General features: G+C 42.1%; 1 protein-coding gene across 1 annotated transcript; it reads right to left on the bottom strand.

Moving 5' to 3' along the window:
• Positions 1-14,559: 14,559 nt before the first annotated feature.
• Positions 14,560-19,241, bottom strand: LOC134483580 (disks large homolog 5-like). The gene is made up of 6 exons (XM_063278817.1): positions 19,079-19,241; positions 17,896-18,055; positions 16,582-16,725; positions 15,784-15,950; positions 14,956-15,061; positions 14,560-14,833 (listed from the first exon to the last, which is right to left on the bottom strand). Exons 1-5 carry the CDS (start codon positions 19,203-19,205, stop codon positions 14,997-14,999), a joined length of 663 nt encoding a protein of 220 aa, XP_063134887.1. The 5' UTR covers positions 19,206-19,241; the 3' UTR covers positions 14,560-14,833; positions 14,956-14,996.
• Between the last annotated feature and the right edge of the window lie 7,544 nt (positions 19,242-26,785).

Genomic DNA, 26,785 nt, shown 5'->3' with positions numbered 1-26,785 from the left:
AAAAAATAAGAAAGAACGAGAAAAGAAAAAGTCAAAACTAAAAGCTCAAGCTTCTCATATGAGGATTGCAGGAAGTGTTATATGGGAGTCAGTTCTGATTAGGCCATTTGAGACAGAACAGTGCATAGTGACCCTTAATGTGATGGGCCCTATATAAAGCTTTTTGCAATATTGGAATTTTAACAAACCTCATCCAGAACGTACGGAAGAGGCAAAGATGTGATCAGCATGTGATCACCATGTCCTTACTCTGTATCAGGTTATTATTCTGCATCCTTGATTGTCAGGCATATAACAGCAACAATCTGAAATAGCTGGTAGTCATGGAAAAACATGGCTAAAACTATAGTTGTGGGTTACACACCTCAACTGTGAAAGGCTAATGCTGTCTGCACAGTCCTTGGAGGCCACTCTTATAAGCCTATTTATTACAAACTGAAAGGAGGTTTATCTGAGCTCAAAGTGATCCTGGCCAGCCAGGTAGAGGGCAACATGTGATACTTGAGACCCTGTTTTAAACCAGCACAGAAATCCACACTTCATTCAAAGCATCATCTACGAATTCTCGATTATTTACCATTCTCTCCCTACCAGTCGTTCTGTTTGGAATGGTAGAAAACAACTGGAACTTTCTATTCTAAGGACCTTGATCTCTCTTTTTTTAGGTCCACATTAAGAGTGCATACAAATGGACATCACCATCTGAACATCTTAGTATTATCTACTCTGTATATATAGCATAATACTGTGCCTATGACAGTCTTAAGCTTCCTTGAGTGTAGTTGCCCCATCAAGAAGTGTGAAGTTCTGAGGTCAAACCCCAGTGATGCTTTAAAGGGACTAGAAGAAAGCCATCAGAGATACTCCACTTCTTTTCCTTAGATTAAATCAAGTTGACACAATGTGAACCTGGTGGGCTATTTAACCATGCATCTTTCTCCCAACCCCACTTCCAGGAGTTCAGTCCATGGCAGAATTCATCCCCCACCATCCTAGATATTTCTTTGTATATTTCTACAAGAGCCAGGTTTCTTTTTTTTAATAGAATTAGTTGTAGTCAATCAACTGCTGCCCTATGTGAGAAATGATTAGTATCTATTGTATCTTACCGCACTGTATTTGTGTATTGTGTGTACAAGTACATTATTGGAAATCCAGCATTACTGAGGGATTGGAAACCAGTGCTGTATCCTTGCCTTTCTGTGCCTAGTCCTGGATCACAGGCAGCAGGGGGCAGACCTTGAGTTCCTCTTCAGGGACAGAGTGATGTTGAATGGGCACTGAGCAGGCAGAGAAACACAGCTGAGGCAGCTCCTTTCAGTTATCAAACACATCATCTCCTTCCCATCTTAAGGGCTACTGCTGAGGTCTTGCCCCCATACCTACCTTAATAGCAGCGAATTTGTTACACAGCAGCCAGCTCTTTCCTATTGTTCTGTAATATGCCTCCACATCATGGATGCCAAGAAAAACACTAACAAAGAACAAAAAACTCTGACGTTGACCTGTGTGGTGCTGGTCACATACCGTGTTATGTTCTGTATGTTATGAGGTTTGTTAATCTTAACAAGTTCCCCAAGTGTATTCTTCACATAGGACCCAATAGATTCAAGGAAAATAGGAAAAATTATGTGTAAAATGGCCTGAGTCAGGGCCCATAGACCGAAGCATTTCCAACACTTGTGCACGAGCCCATGTGGATTTTGCAATGAGCGGGGCCTAGCAATGTCCAGTACACAGTTGTGAGCTGTTGCTCTGGTTGAACTGTATTGGTGTGTGCATTAATAAACTACACCTATTTAAATGAATTCAGTGTTCCTGTGGTTTGAATCCACACCCCTTGACACCAGATCTTCCCTTATGCATCACCTGGGAAAAAGGCTAAGTTTAGGAAAGGTGACGTCTTGCCATAAGTTATGTGACAAGAGGGATGGTGAATGATCCCTTGAGATAAGAATCAAGGTTTCCTCTGTGGTATTTAGATCTATACTGGCCCTGTGCAACAGCTTCAAGAACCCATTTCTGATTTTCCTTGGGATTCCCGTGATGATGCACTCAGACATGATTGGAAACAACCAAAACGGTGGTCAGACTTGATTTATAAAATGTAGGTAACATTGCAAACTTATGTTGTAGGATATTTGATCATATTGTCATCCCCAATATTGTGTTATTTACTTAGAAAAATACCTTCTGGATGTGTAGTTCTGTACTAGCACCAATATTTAACCCTAGAGCTATTTTTGTTTGTTTGTTTGTTTGTTTTTTGTTTTTGTTTTTGGATGAACAAGTACTTTCCTATTTTGTGGCCCAGCCCTAGCTCTTACTTCTTTGCACAGTCATAGAGAGCCCTCAAACATATACTCAGACAAAGCCAGGGGAGTGTATAAAAGGGCCTAAGGCAATACCACATAATGACATTGAAAGTGGGCTCTCTTCTTGATCCACGCCTCCAGCTCTCCTGACATCTACATGAATTATAACTCCTAATGCAGTGTAAATGATGTCTGCGCTATTGCTGAAGGAATCCTGAGAATAACAACTGTAAACATCCCACCATGGATAGAATTTGTGGAAAGAGGTGACTGGCAGACAACAAGAGGGCTCTACAGTTAAAGGGGCTTGCTGTCAAGTCTGATGAGCTTGACTCAATCCCCAGGACCCATGTGGTAAAAAGGAGAGAAACAAGGGCCCAGCTGTCCTCTGGCTTCCACTCATGTGCTTACATGTATGTGAGTATATATGTATATGTCTGTATGTACGTGTGGATATGAATGTGTGTATGCATGTATGTGTATACGTGTATATGTATATGTGTGTATATGTCTGTCTATATGTGTGTATAGGTGTATTTGTATGTGTGTATATGTATTGTATGTGTGTGTATGTGTGTATGTATATGTGTATGTGTGTATGCATGTATGTGTGTATGTGTTTATGTGTGTGTATGTGTGTGTGCATGTGTGTATGCATGTAGGTGTGTATATATGTGTGTGTCAGCATGAACGTGTATAGTCATGTATATGCATGTGTTTTCATGTACGTGTATTCGTGTATATGTACGAATGTATGTGTGTATATGTATGTATGGACACACAAACACACACAATGTTAAAACATCAAAAGCTCCTTGGAGTATTCACCGTGCCTGGATAAGTGGTGACCATGTGGGGGAAACACATGTCCATGTAAGCACACCTGTTCACATGTGCTGAGCAATGCCCACCCTGGTCTTGAGCTCACTACCTGCCCAACGATGAGTTTCTGCCCACCTGGTCTTCTCAGAGCCAGGTGACAATTGTTCCTGCCATTCCAGTTCTGTTCCAGTTTCTCATGCCACAAACCTTCTAGCTTGAATCTCACCTACTGACGCAGGAACCTAACAGCCTCCAACCCAGTGAAGTAAGTAAACTTCTTCTTGACATCCTCCGGCTTGGTGTCCCCCATGAGTCACAGGGAGGAAGGATGGCATGCACCAAGGAGAAGGGCCATGGGCAAGGAGGACAGGATCATAAGTCAGTCATCACTGACACCAGCAAAGTGTGTGCTTCAGAGCTGGCTCTGCTCACTCTTGTCCCAGTGGCAGGACTTAAGAGTGGTGCATACCTGTCACCCAGCACTCAGAGACGTCTGAGGCATGAGAACCAGGAGTTCATGGCCATCTTAACTAATGGTGAGATCAAAGCCAGCCTGGGCTGCATGAGACTCAGTCTCAAAGCAGGCAAGGAGGAACTTGCTATATTTGAGCAAGGCAGCTGGAATCCTCCTGGGTTCTAAACATTCACTGCAATACAGAAAGATGCTAGGGCTAGTGTGGCAGAAAGTAGGAGACAGAGAAGCCAGGTTAACCCTCCCTAATCTTCTCATGCTGTGTGAGCTATGAGTAGATGGTGCCCTATACACTGTGGACAGGATGGTCTCTCAGACGGTTCAGAAAGCCATGGAGGACTCCAGCAATTCTCCACTTGGGTGTCACTTGAGTCTTATATGTGTGTGTTTACAAGCCAAAATATAAGATCCATAGGTGACTGTGTAAATTCAACATGGCACAGCCATGTGCTGGAATATTATTCAGCCTTACATAGGATTCAGATTCTGACCCTTGAACAGGAATGAGAATGGTAGCCATTCTCCTAAGTCAGACCTCCAGGCAGTGCAAAGAAAAACTAACACTGTATGACACCACTGAGGGCTGCAGTGTCACCAGTTATATAAAGACAGAAAGCAGGAAGGTCTACAGAGCTCCAGGGGTGACATGGAGTGGGGAGGTTGGAGGGTAGGTGTGTAAGTGGGACTGAGCCTCAGAGGAGTCAGACATGGCTGCAGAATATGCATGTGGCTGCCTCCCATACCTGTGAGTCCTGCCTCCTCAGAAAGGCAAATACAGCAAAAGAAAGGAACAGAGGGGACAGGCTCTGACCACCTGTAGACACACACAAATGACATAACAGAATGTGCACACTGATGCCTTGCTGCAGGAGCAGTTGAGCATCCAGAAGGGTTGAAAGAGGCTGGAAGGGCTGAGCACGGCACTTAGTTCAAGGACATAGCTTTAGGTCCTGGGGAACCTACGGTACCCACGCCCCATCCTGCTGATACTGAGGGACATCGCTGACATTCAGGGTGATGGCCGGGCTGGGCTGGGGAATAGGTGTCCACTCTCACCTGCCTCAGCTTGAAGATGCGCTGGGTGAAGTAGGACTGCAACTGCTTGTTGGATTCATTGATGCAAATCTGCTGGAAGCTATTCTGTTCAAAGTCCTCAAATCTGAATATGGCCAAGACACCAATGGGCAAGCACTGGGAGACAAGGTTTGGTTATAGCCGGGGCCTCCTGGAAAGATTAGCCCTCCTGAGAGGAGTTGCAGCAGAGGTGGTGTGTTTTCCTGACGTGTTTGGTACCCAGTGTTTTTTTGCCAAGGGTTCCTTTATTACTTCTTGATGGAACCAGGCCTGCACATATCCAGTAAGCATTGGGGTGGAACCTGGGCTTGGTGCCCACATGCTGGCATCGCTGAGGGTGAAGCCTAGCCTATCACACTTCCAGACACCGAGTGCAGATGCCTGGGTTCCTATAGAATGGCGGTTCTTACCCTTCCTAACACTGTGACTCTTTATTTCAGTTCCTCATGTCGTTGTCATCCCAACATAAACTTATTGGAGAGCTACTTCATGAGTGTAACTTTGTTACTGTGAGGAACTGTAATGTAAATGTCTGGTGTGCAGGAGCTCTGATGTAGAACCCACAGATTGAGAGCAGCTGCTGTAAAGGATCAGAGTCCCCTGCCAGCCCTGGTGTTTGCAGAGATCCCCTGGGTTCCTAGTCTCCATGGCTTTCCCAAGGACAGGGTTTATTCTTGGCCATCTCAGGGCCCGGGACCTCACAGAAACAGCCTCTCCCATGTCCTTCCTGTTGAGGAGAGCGTGGTTGGTCCTCAGCACAGACCAGTCAAACAGGGCGCTGTATAGACACTTGGCCAGGGGTCTCCTGCAGTTATGGCCTCTGGACAGAGGGGTTTCTTCCCTGGGGTGGGGCAACCATGCCAGGTACAGGCAGTGATGCTCAGAGTCAAGACCTAGTTTTGTCTTATTTTCATAGACAAAGTTGCCCAGGCTGGCCTCGAACTTGCCGTGTAGCCAAGGATAATTAAACAACTGATCCTACTGCCTCTACCCCCCATGGCCTGGCATTGCAGATGAGTGTCACCAGAGCTGGTTTGTCACAGCTGCTATACGGCTCTAAGTCAGGTGCCTCATGTGCAGGAGTGTTATGACTGTGCCATCCCTACCCTGCAACCAGGGTTTTCACCTTTCTCCTGCTGAAGTCTGCTTAATCCTACCCTGGACCCAGGACACAGCAGCTGTGGGAGACTCAAAGCCTGGGGCTTCAGCACAGCATGGGTACACAGCATGGCATGCAGCCTACACGGCTGTGAAAAAGCCAAGGAAGTGCTTCTCAGCTCACCCCCTGTAGGAGTGTCTAGTCCATCCTTCTCTCCATGGACGCAGACATCTGCTTCCAACTGCCCGACATGTCCCTCTGGTTTTGACTTTCCTGGATGCCATGTCAATGCCACCACACAGAGTGCTGCCTCTACTGGGGACACACACACAACCTCTCTGGGGGACATCTGAGCCAAGCAGGGATTGGGTGCACTGCAGAGAGGTCAAGTCATGTCGTGAAGTACCTTGTCCCACAAAGGCTCACTGTTCAGGGAGTTGACTGGAAAAGTAAGCTTATGCCCCTGGGCAGGGTTCCCCATAGGGAGTGTCCCACACCCTGCTATCAGGTCTATTCCTGGTGCCATGCAAATTCAATTTGCAAGACCCAATGCTCTGGAAATGTCAAGAGCTAACGGAAATGTACCAGGAAGTGCACACCACAGCAAAGGGAGAGGATGGCACAGAGACCTATGCTATGGGTTAAAGGGCACGGAAAGGCCACCTCGAGCACAAGGGTCAGTCACCTCTTTCACAAACAAGGCAAAGGTCAATGCTCTCAGCTCTGGGAGCCTAAAGCGCTCTGTGGCTCCTAAGCCCTGCAGCTGCAGCCAGAAGCAAAACTGAACAGGATGTAAATGCTGAGGATGGCGATGTCAATAAAACTTTATTTACAAATCCAAACTGGTGGTGGTGCTGGTGGTGGTGGTGGTGGTGGTGGTGGTGGTGGTGGTGGTGGTGGTGGTGGTGGTGGTTGCGGACTGGTTCATTTCAAAGCATGCTGGAGTGGCATGGCCACTGAGCATCGGGAAACACAGAAAGGAATGCTACCAGACGCAGGGCTCCCAACACCCTAGACATCGACCTATGGCACTGGAACAGGGTCCCTGAAGGTAAGTCTGGACAGTCAGATAAGGTAAGTACATTTTATTACAAGGAAATGGGACAAGATAAATCTTCTCTTCATCTCGCTATGCTTAAGCATCTTTAAAAGTGCAGGGAATTCATGTCTATCAGTCTGGTTTAGAAAAGTGTTTAGAGACAGCAAGAGTAAACTCCATGGTTCCCTGACGAGGGTTCCAGGGATTCTGATATCTGGGTCAAAGTGGAAGTTAAGGTGAAAAAGGCTGTCAGGCAGAGCAAAAAGATTCCAATTTCTGGTCTCTTTGGGCTGTAATTTTTACTGTGTTCAAGGCCATGAATGCAGACAGGGTAATAACGAATACAGAACAAGAAGCTACAGCTTCATTAAGACAAAACGTAAGTAAAAGTTTTGCGCTCTGCACCATTGCCTGAAGCAGGTTTTTCTAAGTCGTTTCCCGAGGATGGCATGTTGACCATTAGATTCACAAGATGATAATGACGAATTCACCTGCCTTTTCTTTTCCTATAATTAGGCCAGCATCGATTCAAGGTGTGGCCCAACCGACTTATTATAAAGGATGATACTGGTTGGTTGAAAAAGGTAGTAGCTTTCTATGAACCATATATTAAGTTTTTATGTATATTAAAATTAACATTGGAAAGAACAATGGTAGGAGAGGAAGCTGGAGGACAACTGCTGCAAATGCTTGCTTTTGAAAATGCTAATGAAGAGTACAGGAGAGCATTATTACCTATAAAGGAGGCTGGGGATATTAATGCTTATATGAAGGCATGCAAGGGTATCTTTTCTGAAAATGGAAAGATGCATATTTGGCACGTATTGATCCAGATAGAGTTATTAAATTATATGTTTAAATACTCTTGAATATCCTACAGGCGCTTTCGCTCAGGATGTGTTGCCTTTAGAATGGGTTTATATTAAATAAAACTTTAACCAAACATTAACAAATAATGAGGAACAAATTTCTTTAATTATTCAGCAAGGCATACAAAGACCTGTTACTCTGTGGGGATATGATTGTGCTGCTATTGTTTTCCCATTAAGCAAAGATAAAGGGGAATATTTAATGCAGATGTCTGAGGTTTTTCAATTAGCCATGATTTCTTACACTGGAAATATTGAATTTCATCCTCCCCATAGTAAATTGTGGGATTGCTTTAAAAAACAAAAAAAATTGATAAATACACTAATTTCTGTTGATCCATTACCATCAGCCCTTACTGTGTTTACAGATGGCTCTAACACCAAGATGGCTTATTGGACCAAAGATTAATTTTGGGGACAAGAATCTTCTTTTGGGTCAGTACAACAAAATGAATTATTAGCGGTAATTAATGTATTCCAGGATTTTACTCATGATGTAAAAATATTATAGCTGAGTCCGCTTATGTTGTAGGAGTAGTACAGAATATTGCGACTGCTGTTGTTTCTACATCTAAGCATATATTAAATGTTATTCTCACATATTAAAGGACTATTGTTATTATGAAACTCTAGAATATTCATTACACATACTAGATCACATTCAAAATTTCCAGAATCTTTAACACTTGGCAATCCTATGGTAGATCAATTAGTGGCATTTGCTACCCCAGAAGAACACAGTCATATTCATGCCAATACAGGATATTTACATATTAAATATAAGCTTCCCTATTCTCAAGCCAAACAAATTATTGCTAATTGTCCTATGTGTCAGTCTTCACGTATAAAATGTATTCCATCTCAAATTAATCCCAGAAGGATGCAACTTAATACATCGTGGCAGATGGATGGAACCCATATTTCTGAGTTTGGTCGCCTTTCACATATAGATGTAAGCATAGATAATTTTTCAAAATTTGTGTGGCTACACCATTGCCAGGAGTACGCACTGCTCATGTTATACAGCATCTATTGGAAACTTTTGCTGTTATGGGACTGCCCTCTAAAATTAAAATTGATAATGGACCAACATATATTTCTTATCAATATAAACAATTTTGTCAACGATATCATATTGTACATATTACTGGTACAGAACACAATACACAAGGACAAGCTTTTGTTGAAAGAATTCACCATACCCTGAAATGACAAATTATAAAATTAAAAAGGGGGAAAAGAGATGGCCTTATGCAACCTGAATGGAGTTTGCAGACCAGTCCCAGAGCTATATTGGCACAAGCATTATACGTTATTAATTTTCTTAATTTACCACAAGGTGAAGTTATATCAAGAGCAGATAGACACTTTGTTGAACTTCCCCCCAGAAGGCATGGAACAGACAGTATGGATAAAAATTGCCTGGGATGCTGAATGGCAGGAAGGGACATCATTGTATATAGGGGAGAGGGTTTTGTCTCATTACAGGATGGGAGACTATTCTGGTTACCTGGGAGATGGATCCAAGCACAGAATAATAAGAACTGCTCTCTACCCTCAAAGGAATCCAGTTAAACCTGCTACATTTTCTCCTGATGGATGTTCTCAGGAGATGAGGAGGTGTCCTCCATTACTGAGGCCCTGGCTTCTCTTAGTGTCCACAAACAACAATGGATAAGGATCCGTGTAGTGACAACCCTATTACCTATATGGTGTAAGGTGAAGCGATTAAGCACTGAAAGGAATAATTTTGTCCCCTTCAGGAAAGTCCTTTACTTCTGAGCACTTATTCTTAGCAATGTGTGTTTTAGTCATGGTTTCTTCTGCTGCGGCCAATGCCAGTTATCGGGCTTATATTGCTTATCATGATGAAATTCTACTACTTTTCTGTTAGTAAATATATGGATAATGACACAGAACATGATTGGAAGTTAATTCAAGCCTATTTAGAGGGTAATGAAAGTGCTTCAAAAGTAATTAATGCCTTGAAATATGATGTTCGAATGTCTTTTGGTAAACAGCTAGAAGATACTACCCCTATGGAAATAGCGAAATTATTGGCTGATCAATTGACAGGATTAGATCCCAAGGCTTGGCTTCAAAGGATTTTCCATAGCTTGGGAGGAGCTAGTTTTGCCATAATCTTATGTACATTATGTATTATGTTGCTTTATTTTTACATGACTAAACCCCTACAAGGACCTTTAGCTATGTTATGTAAAGTGTTACTTTAAAACAAAAGAAAAAAGAAGGAATTGTTAAGACATAGAGATGCAGCTCCCAGGCAGGGTCAAGAAAGGCCTGGTGACAGATTCAAGTAGGGGCTGGAATGCCGCCCTGGAGAAGAAAATGTTTTTCTCACTTGGCCTTAAATTATGTTCTGCTGTGTCCCATTTCTGTGGAAGTGGTTCTAACGCTCTCTTGGTAATGGTGAGTATATTTTGATTATAATAAGAGAGGTGATTTGTTATATGAATATTTTTAGAAGAAGCTTTTGTTTATTCGTTTTTCTTTGTTTAATCTTCCCTCATTGTTCCTGGTATCCTGGGAATAATGATCTTATGGTATCTTGACACAATGAAAATTGTAGTAATGCATATTCTTAGCTTAATAAGGATTAATAAAGCTTGCAACTGCATGCAGTTTCTTCTGCCTTTGCTCTGCACTCCCTGTGTCCTGGGGTATGCGACCATACCCAGCGCCCCAACTCACTACACATTGACAATGGGTCACCCCACAAAACACAGAAGCATCTACCTTAGTCAAAAATGGACATTTTATTGAATGCATACACTAACACTGATTGATCACATCCATAGCTAAGATACTAGGGGCAGATCCGTGGCCCCAAATACATTCCTCTAAACCTATAAAGAAAGAAAGAAAGAAAGAAAGAAAGAAAGAAAGAAAGAAAGAAAGAAAGAAAGAAAGAAAGAAAGAAAGGAAGGAAGGAAGGAAGGAAGGAAGGAAGAAGAAAAAACACAAAAAACTTAAGCTTCTCATAGGAACTTCGCAGGAAGTGTTGTCTGGCGGTCAGTTCTGATTACGCCATTTTAGATGAAACAGTGCATAGTGACCCTTAATGTGATGGGCCCTATATAAAGCTTTTTGCAATATTGGAATTTTAACAAACCTCATCCAGAACATACAGCAGAGGCAAGGATGTGATCACCATGTCCTTGCTCTCTATCAGGTTATTTTTCTGTGTCCGTGATTGTCAGGCATAGAACAGCAACAATCTGAAATAGCTGGTAGACATGGAACAAAGTGGCTAAAACTATAGTTGTGGGTTGCACACCTCAACTGTCAATGGCTAATGCTGTCCTCACAGTCCTCGGAGGCCCCTCTTTTAAGACTATATATTGGAAAGTGGAAGCAGGTTTATCTGAGCTCAAAGTGAACCTGGCCAGCCAGGGAGAGGGCAACATGGGATACTTGAGACCCTCCCTTAAACCAGCACAAAAACCAACCCTTCATTCAAAGCGTCATCTATTAATTCTTTATTATTTACCACTTTCTCCCTACCAGCCTTTCAGTCTGGAATGGTAGAAAAGGACTGGGAATGTCCCTTCTATTCTAAGGACCTTGATCTCTCTTTCCTTAGGTCCACATTAAGAACACATGCAAATGGGTATCACCATCTGAACAACTTAGTATCATCTACTCAGTATATCTAGCCTAATACTGTTGTATGACAATCTCAAGCTTCCCTGAGTTTCGCTGACCTAGCAAGAAGTATGAAGTACTGAGGTCACACCCCAGTGATCCTTTCAAGGGGTTAGAAGAAAGCCATGAGAGATGCTCCACTTCTTTGTCCTTAGATTAAATCACATTGACACAATGTGGGTGGACTATTTAACCAGACATGTTTCTCCCAACCCCACCTTTCTGAGTTCAGACCTTGGCAGAATTCATGCCCCACCACCCTAGATATTGAGTTTAGTGATATGTAATTATTATTTAAACCTATGTATTAAATTTTGTCATTTTGTTAATTTTTGTGGTTTTCACAGTCTTCTTTGATTAACTTTCCTAGTTTTATTAATTTATCCCCTGTGTTCTCTGGTGTTTTGTCCTTCCCTTCAAACTAAAGTATTCCTTTTAGGATCCGCTACAGAGCTGTCTTACTGGTTACTCATATTGTGTTAAATTTATTTTTAGTGTGCATTAGTCAGCACAGTAGCTGTGCAGCTGCCTGACCTCCATGGACCAGATCTACTTTCCAAACAATAAGGCTCAACTCTTACAGGCTATGTAATCACAGTTAACTGGGAGCAGGGTCAGTTATTTAGGGGTTAACCAGTCTTGAGTTCTACAATTAGCATTAAAATACAAGCAGCATTAGGCCAATACACTACAGGGGTTTTGTTTGTTTGTTTGGTTGGTTTGGTTTAATTTTCATTTACCTTTTTATTTGTTTTTTATTTTATTTTATTTTATTTTTGGCTATTTTTTATTAGACGGTTATTTTATTTATTTACATTTCAACTGTTGTCCTGCTTTCCACACTCCCCTCATCAAACCTTACATCCCTTTTCTGCTCAGCTTTGCCTATGTGACAGTGCTTCCCCACCCACACATATCCATTCCCACCTCACACCTCTAGGATCTCCATTTGGTGGGCAACAGGCCTCACCTGAACCATAGAGCATCCTTGCATACACTTTGGCTGGCAGTTTGGCCTCTGGGAGCTTGGGGATTAGGGAAAGAAGATCTGTTCAGATATTAAAGCCAATGATTGCTGCATTCTCTTCTTTTTCTGGTTATAGGTGAAATTATGTTTGTGTGCTTCTCTTTTTTTAAATTATTGACAGAAGATTAATTTCTTGGTTTTTTTGGGGTATAGTTTAGTTCATTGTCTTGGAGTTTTCCTCCTATTAGCCTCTGTTGTGCTTTCCTACAGAAAAGAATTCTTTAAATTTGGTTTTGTCATGAAATATCCTGGTTCCTCCTTTTATGTTGATTGAGGATTATGCTGGATATAGGAGCCTGTGTCTGCATTACATCTGCCCAAGATTTTCTGACTTTTAGAATCTCTGTTGAGAAGTCTGGTGTAATTCAGATATGTCTGAATTTATTTGTTACTAGATATTTATACCTTACCCCTTTTAATGTTCTTTCTTTTTTTTTGGTTCTTTTTTTTCGGAGCTGGGGACCAAACCCAGGGCCTTGTGCGTCCTAGGTAAGCGCTCTACCACTGAGCTAAATCCCCAGCCCCTTTAATGTTCTTTCTTGATCTGTGCATTTAGCGTCTTAATTATTATGTGAATGGAGGAATTTTTCTGGTACAATTAGTTTGAATTTCTGTAGGCTTGTTTTACCTTTATGGCCTTTTCTTTCTTTACCGTACGGAAGTTTGCTGCTATGATTTGTTGAAGGTGTTTACTGGATCTATGAACTAGAAATCTTAATTCTCTTCTCTATCTATTATCCTTAGGTTTCAACATTTAATTGTGTCCTGAAATTCATGGATGTTTTGGATTCAATAAACCATACATGTTTATCTGAGATGGGTGTTTTGTGCTTTGTGGGATGACCTCCTTGACCCCAGGCTGCATGAAGAATCTCAGCTGACAATGGGGACATAAATTATGAGTATGCGTAGCAAGACCCAGGCCTCTTCCAGGTTCTTAGATATTAACTGAGAACCTCAAATATAGTAGTAATGTGATAGTGTGGTGTGAATCTAGTTACTATTCTCTATTTTGATATAGATGACACTTTTTGTGTCATGGTCACCTTATAATGACTAGAAGACCTAAGCTTGAGAATGACCAAAGACTACCTTGCTTCTCTAACAGCTGAGCTTTTAAAAGCCCTGGTGTGACAGCAACTGTTGGTGGACACTCTGGATTATTCCTTCTGTACTTTAACTCTCTGTGTCACTTCCACCATCAGTAAGTTAGTTCAATTCCATAAATTGGAAATCCATCACCTGGAAGAAATACTCTTTTTTTTAAAGATTTATTTATTTATTTATTTATTTATTTATTTATTTATTTATTTATTTATAGTATACAAGTACACCGTGACTGTCTTCAGACAGACCAGAAGAGGGCATCATATCTCATTACAGATGGTTGTGAGCCACCATGTGGTTGTTGGGATTTGAACTCAGGACCTCTGGAAGAGCTGTCAGTGCTCTTAACCACTAAGCCATCTCTTTAGCCCAAGAAATACTTTCTGAATATGATCTGAGATTGGCCATGGAAAAAGGGTAGCTTGAATTGTCCCACCTAGGTTCTGGGACTGCACAGGCCTGCTCTCCAAAAGAAACCTGTGTTCACAGCTGTTGGCTGGCTAAGAACGATTTCACGAGACGTGATACACAGCCCTCGGACTTCTGCTTCAGTCATCTGCACAATTTCTCCCAGACGATATCCTCATACCGCCAGCAGGCGGGTGATGAAGCTGTCCAGAACACCAGAGCTCTGTAGGGATGCCTGGCAACCTAACACGTTGAGCAGGCAAGCTCAGTAAGTTCCCTGTGAACACACATCTCCTGAGATCTCTCTATTTAATCATAGGTGATCTTGTCCACCTAATACAGCACCTCATGTGGAATAACAAAAGCCACCTGCAGGAGCTGTGGTGATGACTCACAGGTTAGAGCATCTGCTGCTCTCTCAGAAGAACCACATGCCCCTAACAATTGGGTAAAGTATGTCAGTGATTACATCATAAAGTGTTTGTTGGAGACACAGCCACATTATCCACACAAAAAACACTATCACACTGGGTACCCCTTAGTGAGTTTGAATTCACTTATTAGCCCAGGCTCCATGGAACATGCAGAGATCCATCTCTAGCTGTCAGTTCTAGGTCCACAGAACCCTTGAGTAAGAATGATGGTCTTAAGAGTCAAGAGATAGAATTCAATTTTTATTCATAACAAATACATTTTTACAACACAGCAGGATTAAAATGAATAAAAAATTTAAAAATATTTGAAAGTGAAAAATAGTAACAAAACACATAAATATGAAACAACAAAAAGAAAACTTCAATTAAAATCATAACAAAAAAATTTCTAAACATAAGCATATTCTTAACGAACATGTAGAAGCACAGACGTATTGCTGTTTCTCCTCTAGCACACATAATGAAAGGCGGTCCCCCAAGCTGTCTCTCAAGTTGTGTTTTCTGAAGAAGAAAGTGAGTAAGACCTCAATCAGTCAGGCTGGCTTAGTGTTATATAAATTTAGGGTCTCTAAGAAATGACAAATTAACTCTGAGGAAGAATATTCATCCAAAAATATTTTTACCATTCAGGATGTTTGTCATCAGGGACTCCTGAGAAAGCAACTCATTTTTCAGGAAGCTCTCTTACTGGTGTGTGTCCAATTCCAGCTCTCTTGCACTTTCTGAGACCTGGGAGAGGAACACAGTTTTTAAGACACTGATTTGGTGGGGAAATGCTAGCCAGCTGTCAGAATGCTGCCTTCTACCACCTCAGTTCTATTGGACAGTCGACATGGACCTTTTAACTGATATCATTGTTGCTAACTCTGCAGGCAGGGCAAAATCCCCGGCAAGCCTAACTGGAATGTGGGCTGCCAATATGGGACCCAGACTTATACCAGTGCAAACCAAGAACAGGGCAATGGGAAGAGACCTCATTGGGTTGCCGGAAGAAAGGAGATGTCCATATGTCACCAAGGTTAAAGCCAATGACAAGTACTAATTTGACATTTGCACTTGGTTCTTATCCTGGAAAGGTGCTTCCTACACAAGAAGTCACATTAACACAGAGTGTCATTTGTCAAAGAACCACGAACTTGTTCAAAACTCTGCATAGGATCCAATCTATCACATGGATATGCAATAATGAGGTATGTTATTCATCTGTCACCATTTCTAGACTGCAGCTTCAAAAAGATCAGCAAAATATACTTGCAATATAATTCCATTTCTGAAAAGTGTTTAACTTCCCAGAATACTTGTGCATAGGCAGAGCAATGAACAATGCCATTACATGAGGTGGTTGGCTGGTTGTGAGTGTAAATTAGAAAGGAGGTAGGAGAGAGCACAGATGTATCAAATTGGCAAATTTTATCAGATATTATTAAGCTAACACAGCTGCTCGTCCCTACCAGATGATGCTGGGTCTGGACGTTGCTGGTCTTTATCTTTCTTGTTGAAGTCAACCAAATATTTCTGGTTCAGTGCACAATCAAGATGTCCCTCCTTGCTCCCCTGCTTCCGTGGGACCAACTTCTTCCTGCATGTGTTCTCCATCAGGACCTGGCTGAGCAGGTTTCTGGAAATACAGTCTGCATAGTAAGATCAGGCTGGCCCTTTCTCCCATTCCTACTCCCAAGTCCCACTAACTCTACCAGGTCCCAGATACCCATGAAGACTTAATAAAATACATCTTGATACACATAATGCTGCTGCACAAACCACAAAGAGTTAATTCAGGGAAGAATAAATTCTTTGCTTGGCCCGAGCACCAATTAGTGTCCACATCTCTCAAAAAGAACACAGATCTACATCTATCCATGAAAGCCCAATGCATGGGGGCAACATCAATTAGTAGTGGGCCAACACCCTCAAAAGAGGTCAGTAGTACCAAGAGAAGGTCATGCTAACCATGTGGTCCACACACTGAGTGTTGTAAAACCTGGTGTGACCCCAGAGGTCCAGGTCAGCCTAATAACCTGCTGACTTTAATCAGTGCTGTTCTATCTAGAGCCTTCTGCAGATGCCTAGACAATCCTGGGATGAGGAACACTCTTTTATGGAACTGAAAACTGAGTCCTAATGACCCTGGCACACTGATGTGTAAACAGCACAAGAGATAGAATCATAGCTGAAGACTGTCCAATCCAGAACAAAGAAAGTCAGAAATGGCCATTCCACAAGTGATAGCCTTTCAGACCAGGACTTACCTAGAGAAGGTCATCTCCTTCTTCAGCTTCTGGCTGTTCTCATGGATCTCAGTGTTCTCCATCTCTAAGTTGTGCAGAATTGACATGACCGCCTCCTCCATTCTCTCCTGGCCTTCATAATATGGATTTGGCCTGAAGTGTGGCCTGGCCCCAAATGATAGAATACAATGAACATCAGCATTTAGGAATATATGAACTCAGGGTGGGTCCTGTACTACCCCAGTCCTGGAAGGACACCTTCTGAATTCTACATAATGGGATCTTCTTCAGCTTCAGAAACCTGTTTTTCTGCGTCCAGGACACCAGAATCTCAGCATCCAGATGGAGGGCTCCCTGGCTCCCTTTGTTCAATCAAGAGGAAATCTGCAGTCAAGCCAGTTAAGCTATCAAGTGCCTAGGCCACACCTCTCCATGCTCCCCCACCCCAACACAGCCAGAAACCTGTGATTTCTTTTCTCCTGTTTTGATAACAGACCATATATCAAAACAAAATTATAATCTGCACAAAGAATAAAAATAAACAGACAAACGTGGTCACATAGTCAAAGAACTGTGTTGTTGACAGTGGGGCTCCCAGAACAGAGCATTCACATCACCATGAAGGTGTTACAAGTAAATACTCAGGCCAAGACATAGACCCCTAGATTCCAATGTGGAGGGAAATAAAAACATTTAAAAGTTGTCCATATGCATTTGGATGTATGCACACACAGACTCACAGACTAAGACACACCCAAAAAAAGTGAAATGTAAACAGAGTCAGAGAAAGACAAATAGGGAAACAGAGAGCACTGTGAGAACTAGGAGAAATGCATGCACCATTGCTGTCTCAGAGGGCAAGACACACAGACAATAACAAACAGGCCTGAGCCTGAGACCTTCTAGTCAAGCATTGAGATGAACAGTTTGGGACCAGGCCCCTCAGGCTGCTGCCTGGATCTTCCAGCACTCAGTCCCCTGCCTAGCAAGTACAGAGACTCACCATAAACTCACTGCAATTCCAATCTTGTAAAGCCACCAGCTGTAAAGGGCTTTGCAAATGCACACTGGGCACTCACTCTCCCTGACTTTATCCCCGAATTCTTCATTCAGACCACAAGATATGCTTTTCAATAAATGGAAGCAGATGAGTCCATTTTCCATCTTGCTCCTCAGGAAGGGTCAGGTTCTGAATCTCCTCTATATGGGAGGTGAGGTTTAGCACAGGGTGGTTAGGGAGGAACAGCTTTCTAGAACCCAAAACCTTAATAGGATAAGACGAAGGTGACCTTGCAGACCCAGGAATGAAACAAGAGCCTTTGGAGTGATTCATACCTGTAGTTCTTGGATCTCTCTGTCAGGAACCTCAGGCGATCTCTCAGGTCATTTCTCTCCTCGGTAATGAGCCGCAGCTCTTCAATCAGCCTCTCCTTTTCCTTCTTGGCCTGATTCTTGCTTAGGGCAGTTTCAGGGGATGATGTTTCTCTCCCAGCGTCTGTAGGTAGAAGACCACAAGTGAACCTGCATGGGGAGAATGCATAGAGTGTACATAGACCACGGTTAGGCCTAAACAGGAGAACAAGCCTGGAACCCAGTGTCACTGCTAGGCGATTGGTCTATGCTTAAGAGGCCTCCTCAGTGGATCTCAGTTCTCGCACTACTCTATAGAGACCAAGAGATGTAAGCAGCCAGGTGTGCCCTATGCCGGACATCACGTGCTTACATGGACCATGGAGATGGCTTCTCCAGGAGTATTATCAGCTGAACAGGGTACAGCTTGGTTTCCTCACCCCTGTGGTTTCAGAACTCAGATGATAAATTCACCATCCACAAGACTTGAGTGATTGGAGACACTCAGATGTCCTACCCTGATACTCTAGGCCAACAACTTTGGTTTTAAAACGCATTTCCAGGGAGGACATGGTCAACAGACTTATCAATTCCCCTATTTGAAATACCCAATGCCTGAGAAGTACCCATAGGTTACAGGCTGAATCTTTTTCTACACGTTCCAAATAGTTTTGGTATTGTAGAAACATGTTTGTAACACACATCTCTAATATATAAAGCTAACAATGACCCTGCAATTAGAAGAAATCAGAGAAGGTCTAAGAACATAAGGTTATTGCCTGGAGCACAATTCTCCCTGTTACTACTGTCAGATGCCCACTGTATTTAAAGAAGCAAAGATAGTGTAGTACATTGCTGCCCTGTCTAAACTCAGAAAAGTTGGACTCTCCATGACTCCTGATGGTGTTATTATATCAATGTAACATACCAAATGAACTGAAAAGTAAAGGCCAGAAGTTCACAGTGTAATAGCATTGGCCTTACCATATCCTCCCAGTGGGGACAGAGAATCTAAAGTTCTGAGATCCTTGACTTTCAGGAATTGTGATATTCATGGAAATTCAATTCCTTTTCAGATGCTCCAGTTGCTGTGGCCCATTGCTAGAAAGGTTAGCTTAAGCCTGCAGACCCCTGACAGGAAGCTCAAAATATACTGCCCAGAACTTACTCCACATTCCCCAGAAGTGCTGTCTCTGTCCATCATTACTTTGAGACGAAAGGCCAGACTCCTTCACTCTAGTCTCTCCAGAATCAACGTTCCCCCTCCCAAAACGCTTGCGAAGAAGGGAAAACATGTCTTAGGTTTTAACCGCCAGACTCAGTCTGAGAGAAACTAGGGCACTGGTTGTCACTACAACACTGGTGACATCACAGAGGATGCCAGAACTCTCTAGGAGACAATAGAATGTCCAAGAAGGGACAGCTGATGTCATGGGGAGCAGACTTTGGCTCCCTGCTAATGTTCTCCCTGTACTGAGCATAAGCAGAGGTGCCCTTTCCAGGAGACTTTCCTGGGGCAGAGCCACTGAGCATCTCCTGCTTCCAAAGCCAAATTTTCCTCAAGGCTTGATTATAAAAAACCTTAGTAATTCCTATGCATCTAAATGAATGTTTCCTTCCATATCTTGCCCAAAAATGTCTCATCATAACTCAAATTATCCTCATCCACCAATGTTAGCCATTAAAACTTCCTGAGATTTCACACCAGCTTGAATATGCAGTCAAAAGTTCTCCTGTCTCATTCTGTACAGGTGCTTTATATCACATCAAGAAGTAGTCTGCATGGTAGGTTACAACATGCGTGTGTGTTAGGGGAACACTCATGAAGTCATGGGCTTAGCAATCGACAATTGCCAGAAAATTCCTTAGGAGAAAGAGTTGATGTCTTTATGGTGCTAGGAAAAGTGTGGAGACCAGTTGGCAGAGGAAAGTGCAATATTGGGACCACGAGTGAAGGGAACCTCATGTTGCTTATGGGGTTCTCTTCTCTTTACCAATGTTACCAAAGGAGCATTGCTCACAGGCCTGAGTAAGATACATCATGTGCTTTTATCAGAAAAATAAAATAGTCAAGAGATATAGGGGATGCACATAAACGGCTAAATGGTGCTTATCCTTTAAGTGGATAGAGCAAGGTCCCAGCACCTGTACACTGGGAAATGGCCACCCCACCAAACACAAAACCATCTATCATAGTAAATAATGAATACTTTATAGAATGCACACATTAACACTGATAGATCACTTCCGTAGTTCAAATTTTGGGGGCAAATTCATATAGCAACTTATATAGCAAAAAATAAGAAAGAAAGAGAAGAGAAAAAGTCAAACCAAAAAGCTCAAGCTTCTCTCTCATATGAGGACTGCAGGAAGTGTTATATGGTAGTCAGTTCTGATTAGGCCATTTTAGATAGAACAGTGCATAGTGACCCTTAATGTGATGGGCCCTATATAAAGATTTTTGCAATATTGGAATTTTAACAGACCTCATCCAGAACATACAGAAGAGGCAAGGATGTGATCACCATGTCCTTGCTCTCTATCAGGGTATTATTCTGCGAGCTTGATTGTCAGGCATCTAACAGCAACAATCTGAAATAGCTGGTAGACATGGGAAAACGTGGCTAAAACTATAGTTGTGGGTTACACACCTCAACTGTCAAAGGCTAATGCTGTCCTCACAGTCCTTGGAGGCCACTCTTGTAAGCCTATGTATTGGAAAGTGGAAAGAGGTTCATCTGAGCTCAGAGTGGACCTGGCCAGCCAGGGAGAGGGCAACATGTGATACTTGAGATCCTGTCTAAAACCAGCACAGAAACCCACACTTCATTCAAAGCATCATCTACTAATTCTCGATTATCTACCATTCTCTCCCTACCAGCCGTTCAGTTTGGAATGGTAGAAAAAAAAACTGTAACTGATCTTTCTATTCTAAGGACCTTGATCTCTCTCTTTCCTTACGTCCACATTAAGAGTGCATACAAATGGATACCACCATCTGAACATCTTAGTATTATCTACTCTGTATATGTAGCATAATACTGTGCCTATGACAGTCTCAAGCTTCCTTGAGTGTTGTTGCCCCATCAAGAAGTGTGATGTACTGAGGCCAATCCCCAGGGATCCTTTCAAGGGATTAGAAGAAAGCCATCAGAGATACTCCACTTCTTTGTCCTTAGATTAAATCAAGTTGACACAATATGAACCTGGTGGGCTATTTAACCATGCATCTTTCTTCCAACCCCTCTTTTCTGAGTTCAGTCCATGGCAGAATTCATTCCCCAACACCATAGATATTTCTTTGTATATTTCCACAAGAGCCAGGTTTCTTTCTCTTTTCTTAAATAGAATTAGTTGTAGTCAATCAACTGCTGCCCTATATGAGAAATGATTAGTATCTTTTGCAACTTACCACACAGTATTTGTGTATACAAGTACATTATTGGAAATCCAGCATTACTGAGGGATTGTAAACCAGCACTGTGGCCTTGCCTTTCTGTGCCTAGTCCTGGCTCACAGGCAGCAGGGGGCAGACCTTGAGTTCCTCTTCAGGGACAGAGTGATGTTGAGTGGGCACTGAGCAGGCAGAGAAACACAGCTGAGGCAGTTCCTTTCAGTTATCAAACACATCATCTCCTTCCCATCTTAAGGGCTACTGCTGAGGTCTTGCCCCCATACCTACCTTAATAGCAGCAAATTTGTTACACAGCAGCCAGCTCTTTCCTATTGTTCTGTAATATGCCTCCACATCATGGATGCCAAGAAACAAACTAAGAAAAACAAAAAAATCTGACATTGAACTGTGTGGTGCTGGTAACATACCCTCTTATGTTCTGTATGTTATGAGATTTGTTAATCTTAACAAGTTCCCCAACTATGAGTTTCACGTAAGACCCATTAGAATCCAGGAAAATAAGAACAATTATATGTAAAATGGCCTGAGTCAGGGCCATAGACAGCAGCATTTCCAGCACTTGTGCATGAGCCCATGCGGATCTTGCAATGAGCTGGGCCATAGCAATGTCCAGTACACAGTTGTGAGCTGTTGCTCTGGTTGAACTGTATTGGTGTGTGCATTCAATGAACTACACCTATTTAAATGAATTCAGTGTTGGTGTGGTTTGAATCCAGAACCCTTGACACCAAATCTTCCCTTCAGCAGCATTTAGGAGAAGAAGCTAAGGTCAGGAGAGGTGACATCTTGCCATAAGTTATGTGACAAGAGGGATGGTGAATGATCCCTTGTGATAAGAATCAAGGTTTCCTCTGTGGTACTTAGGTCTATACTGGCCCTGTGCAACAGCTTCAAGAACCCATTTCTGATTTCCCTTGGGATTCCCTTGATGATACACTCAGACAGGATTGGAAACAACCAAAATGGTAGTCAGACTTGATTTAAAAAGTGTAGGGAACACTGCAAACTCACGTTTCAGGATATTTGATTACATTGTAAGCCCCATGATTTTGTTATTTACTTAAAAGAAAATATATGTCTGGTGGTGTAGGTCAGCACTAACACAAACATTTACCTCTAGAGCTTGTTGGTTTTTATTGATAGAGAAACTGCACAGAATTGCTATAGGGACCTGTGTCTTAGGTCTGTTTCCCTAGTATATCCTCTACATCTCTCATGATGGTGATCCTGTTTCTGGCTAAATGTATGTCTGTTTACTGGGGAATTGAGTTTAGTGACATGCAAATATTATTTTTTTTTTTTTGGTTCTTTTTTTCGGAGCTGGGGACTGAACCCAGGGCCTTGTGCTTCCTAGGTAAGCGCTCTACCACTGAGCTAAATCCCCAGCCCCCGAGTATTTAAAACTATGTATTAAATTTTGTCATTTTGTTAATTTTTGTGGTTTTTATTGGCTTCTTTTGATTGACTGTCACAGTTTTATTAAATTATTTCCTGTTTCCTCTGGCATTTTATCCTTCCCTTCAAACTAAAGTAATCCTTTTAGGATCCTCTACAGCGCTGTCTTACTGGTTATACACATTGTGTTAAATTTATGTATACTATGCCCTAATCAGCACAGTAGCTGGGCAGCTGCCTGCCCTCCATGGTATCAGATCTACTTTCCAAACAATAACGCTCATCTCTTACTGACTGTGTAGCATCTTGGCTGCTCTTTGTTCCACTTGGACAGCCCTCAGGGCCAGGCTCTCCTCTCCCTTAACCCATGGCTGCTGTCCTCTTCCTCTCTCTTCTCCATAACACTCGTTCTTCCTTTATTCTTTGGCAGCTTCTTCTTCCTTCTTCCCTCCTCATGATCCTCTCTAGCAAAGCCCTCAAAGCTCACCTCCCCCATCTCTCTGCTGTGCAGCTGTTGGCTGTTGGCTTCTTTATAATCACAGTTAACTGGGAGCAGGGTCAGCTTCTTTGGGGTTAACCAGTCTTGAGTTCCACAAATTAGCATTAAATACAAGCAGAATTAGACCAATACACTACAGGGATTTCTTTAGTTTTGTTTTGGTGTCAGTTTTCTTTTACCTTTTCACTTTCTATTTTATTTTCGGCTATTTTTTTATTAATTGGTTATTTTATTTATTTATATTTCAAATGTTTTCCCTCTTTCCAGACTCCCCTCATCAAATCTTACATCCCATTTCTGCTCAGCTTTGCCTATATGACAGTGTTCCCCCACCCACACATACCCATTCCCACCTCACACCTCTAGGATCTCCTTTTGGTGGGGCAACAGGCCTCAGGGTAGTCAATGGCCTCCCACCACATGGATTCCACTTAAGTCACTCCTCTTCTACACAGTTACCTAGAACCATAGACCCATCCTTGTATGCACTTTGGCTGGCAGTTTTGTCCCTAGGAGCTGGGGGGTTGGTAACAGAGGGTCTGGTTAGATATTAAAGACCAATAGTTGCTGCTTTCTCCTCTTTTTCTGGTTTTGGGGAAATTATGTTTGTGTGCTTCTCTCTTTTTTTTTTAAATTATTGTGAGGTGATTAATTTCTTGGTTTTGTTCTTGGGTATAGTTTAGCTCATTTTCTTGGAGTTTTCCTCCTATTGTCCTCGGTTATGCTTTCTTAGAGAAAAAATATTGTTTAAATTTGGATTTGTCATAAAATGTCTTGGTTTCTCCATTCGTGGTGATTGCGAATTATGCTGGGTATAAGAACGTGGGTCTGCATTACATCTGTCCAGGATTTTTGGCTTTTTGAGTCTCCGTTGTGCAGTCTGGTGTAAATCAGATAGGTCTGAATTCATTTGTTACTGGATATTTATACCTTACCCCGTATAATATTCTTTCTTTTATGTGTGCATGTAGTGTTTTAATTATTATGTGAATGGAGGAAATTTTTCTGGTTAAATTAATTTGCGTTCTGTAGGCTTGCTGTACCTTTATGGCCTTTTATTTCTTTACCTTATGGAAGTTTTCTGCTATGATTTGCTGAAGATGTTTACTGGACCTATGAACTGGAAATCTCAATTCTCTTCTATGTCTCTTATCCTTATGTTTGGACTTTTAATTGTGTCCTGACATCCATGGATGTTTGAATTCAAAAAAGCATACATATTTATCTGAGATGGGTGTTTTGTGCTTTGTTAGTGACCTCCTTGACCCCAACTCTTCCATTTAGGAGCACGTTGGATAATGAGACATGGTCAGCAATGGTGAATTCTTGCCATAAAGTATATGAAAATAGGGAGGTGACTTTATGTGTGTCAAGTATCAGTAGTCTCCTGGGTAGTTTTGGTCCCCGGTTGTATGCAACAGTTTCAAAAGCCCAGGATTGATGTTCCTTGGGATTCCCATGGTGATGAACACAGACATGACAGAAAAAGACCAGAATACACAGGATAGTACTTGACTTATGTAATAGAGAGAACATTACTAAGTTATGTTACAAAATATTTGATCACACTGTGATCTCCCTGAATGTATTATTTAATGAAAAAGTATTGTGTGGTATAGCATCGACAGGGCACAGACATTTAATGCAAGAGCTCTTTGTTTACTGTGAACATGGACTTTATTACTGTTCAGCTCACCTACCTCACACCTTTACTGCAAAGCTAAAGGGCACTTAGGTCTAGAGCAGATCAAGGCACAACTTGATAGGAAATGAAGATAAGTAGGGCAATGGAAAGTCTTTGAGTTAAAGGATTTTTAAGAAAGCGTGCAGAGGGAGCTACAATGCCCTTCTTCTGGGGGAACAGTGAATTAGGAAGGACAGTTGGGAGCTTTACTTGAATTCAGCATCTGATTCCTGAGACTTCATTGGTAAAATTGATGTCTGGAAATTTTGTGTTGTAAAACAACACATTGGCTCTGCAGCTTTTGGCAATGCCCATGGACAGAGAGATCACACCAGCTCAGGACAATCTGTAAGGAAATCAGGTTTTCTTAAGTCACCTGAGAAGTCCTCAATGAGAGAGGAAAGAATGGGCAGCACCATAAGAGAAGGTTTTAGGATCTCGTACAGTGCTACTCTAGATGCCTTGAAAATAGAAGCAGAAAATGTAAAACTAAATGACTTCCAGGAATTAGCTCATTTCTGTTTATGATTATTTCATATTGGAACTTTATACTTGATTTTTTTTAATTTAAAACAAGATGCTTTGGTTTTAATTCAAGGCTCTCTTGGAATCACAAAACCCTTACAACCCCTGTATGTCTCCTGACATCTAACACTATGGGGCTCGAGATTCTACTTTTAAATGCATCACCATCGAGAGCTTCCATTTAACCAGCAGGTGTCCATGCCAGGCAGACACTGAGCAGGTTGTATGTTCTGTTAATCTCCACAACAACCCAATTCAGCAGAAACACGTCCATTTTACAGGTGAAGAAACCACAGCTCAAAGCAAATGAGTGTCAGGGTCCCCTCAGTCTCACTGTCTGTCACTCAGACCCACATCCTTCTCTGTAAAGGGAAGCCATGGGCCTGATGTGGGCTGTGCAAGCTGACTCTGCTGAGATGATCAATGCTATTCTTGACCCTGGAAGAATTTAAGACAAGGTGACCCACAGACTCCTGGGGTAGATTCTGCCTCTGGTTCTTAAGGTAGGACACAGTATCCCTTGCCATGGGTCTCTACTCACATGAGGAGTCTGCTCCCATGTGTCAGCTTCTATGGCAGTGGTTCAAATCCCTCCTAACGATGCAACCCTTTAATACAGCTCTTCATGCTTGGTGACTCCCAGCACAAAATTATTCCATTACTACTTCATAACAAATATTGCTACTCTTATAAGTTATAATATCTGATATAAATTTGTGAGTGGTTTCACCCCACAGGTTTAGAAACATTGCTATATATATATATATATATATATATATATATATATATATATATATTTTTTTTTTTTTTTGAGAAGCCTTCATCTGAGGAGGACCTGATGCAGGTGTGAGAGCAGAGACACCCTGACGTAGTGACAAGTTTAGGAGGCCCAAGGCTGCTTGACTTAATGGCAACAGAGATTTTTGGCTGAAGGCACAATCTGAAATCACTGTCCCCAGGACATTTCTTACCTCAGTTTTCCCCCATTACACGGTGTGTCTGCTTGGACATGTCTGTCGAGGAAGCCAGTCCCCATTGTCTCTGATACAGACAGAATGCTAAAGGTGAGAATGCTTTCCCTCTGTTCGCCCCAGTCACTTCTATAGAAGTAAGTTCAAATCCCCTGTGGGTAAATGTGTGTCTCACATAGTGTGTGAGACTTGAAATTCATCCATTTGAGTTGACAAAAACCAACTCTCACTTCAGATTTACAGCTGACCAACACTTAGTTTCAGGAGAATGAAGAAGCTGGCCAGGCCTGCAGAGTCAGATTCCCTCCCTGCCTGGGACAACCCCACCCACAGCAGACTTCATCTTCACCAGGAGCTGTTATCAGAAAATCTGACCTTAAGGTTCT

Source organism: Rattus norvegicus, chromosome 19 (genome assembly GCF_036323735.1).
Source record: "Rattus norvegicus strain BN/NHsdMcwi chromosome 19, GRCr8, whole genome shotgun sequence".
Classification (NCBI taxonomy): Eukaryota; Metazoa; Chordata; class Mammalia; order Rodentia; family Muridae; genus Rattus; species Rattus norvegicus.
Note: the sequence above shows the minus strand (reverse complement) of the source record. Positions and strands in the feature narration are given on the sequence as shown.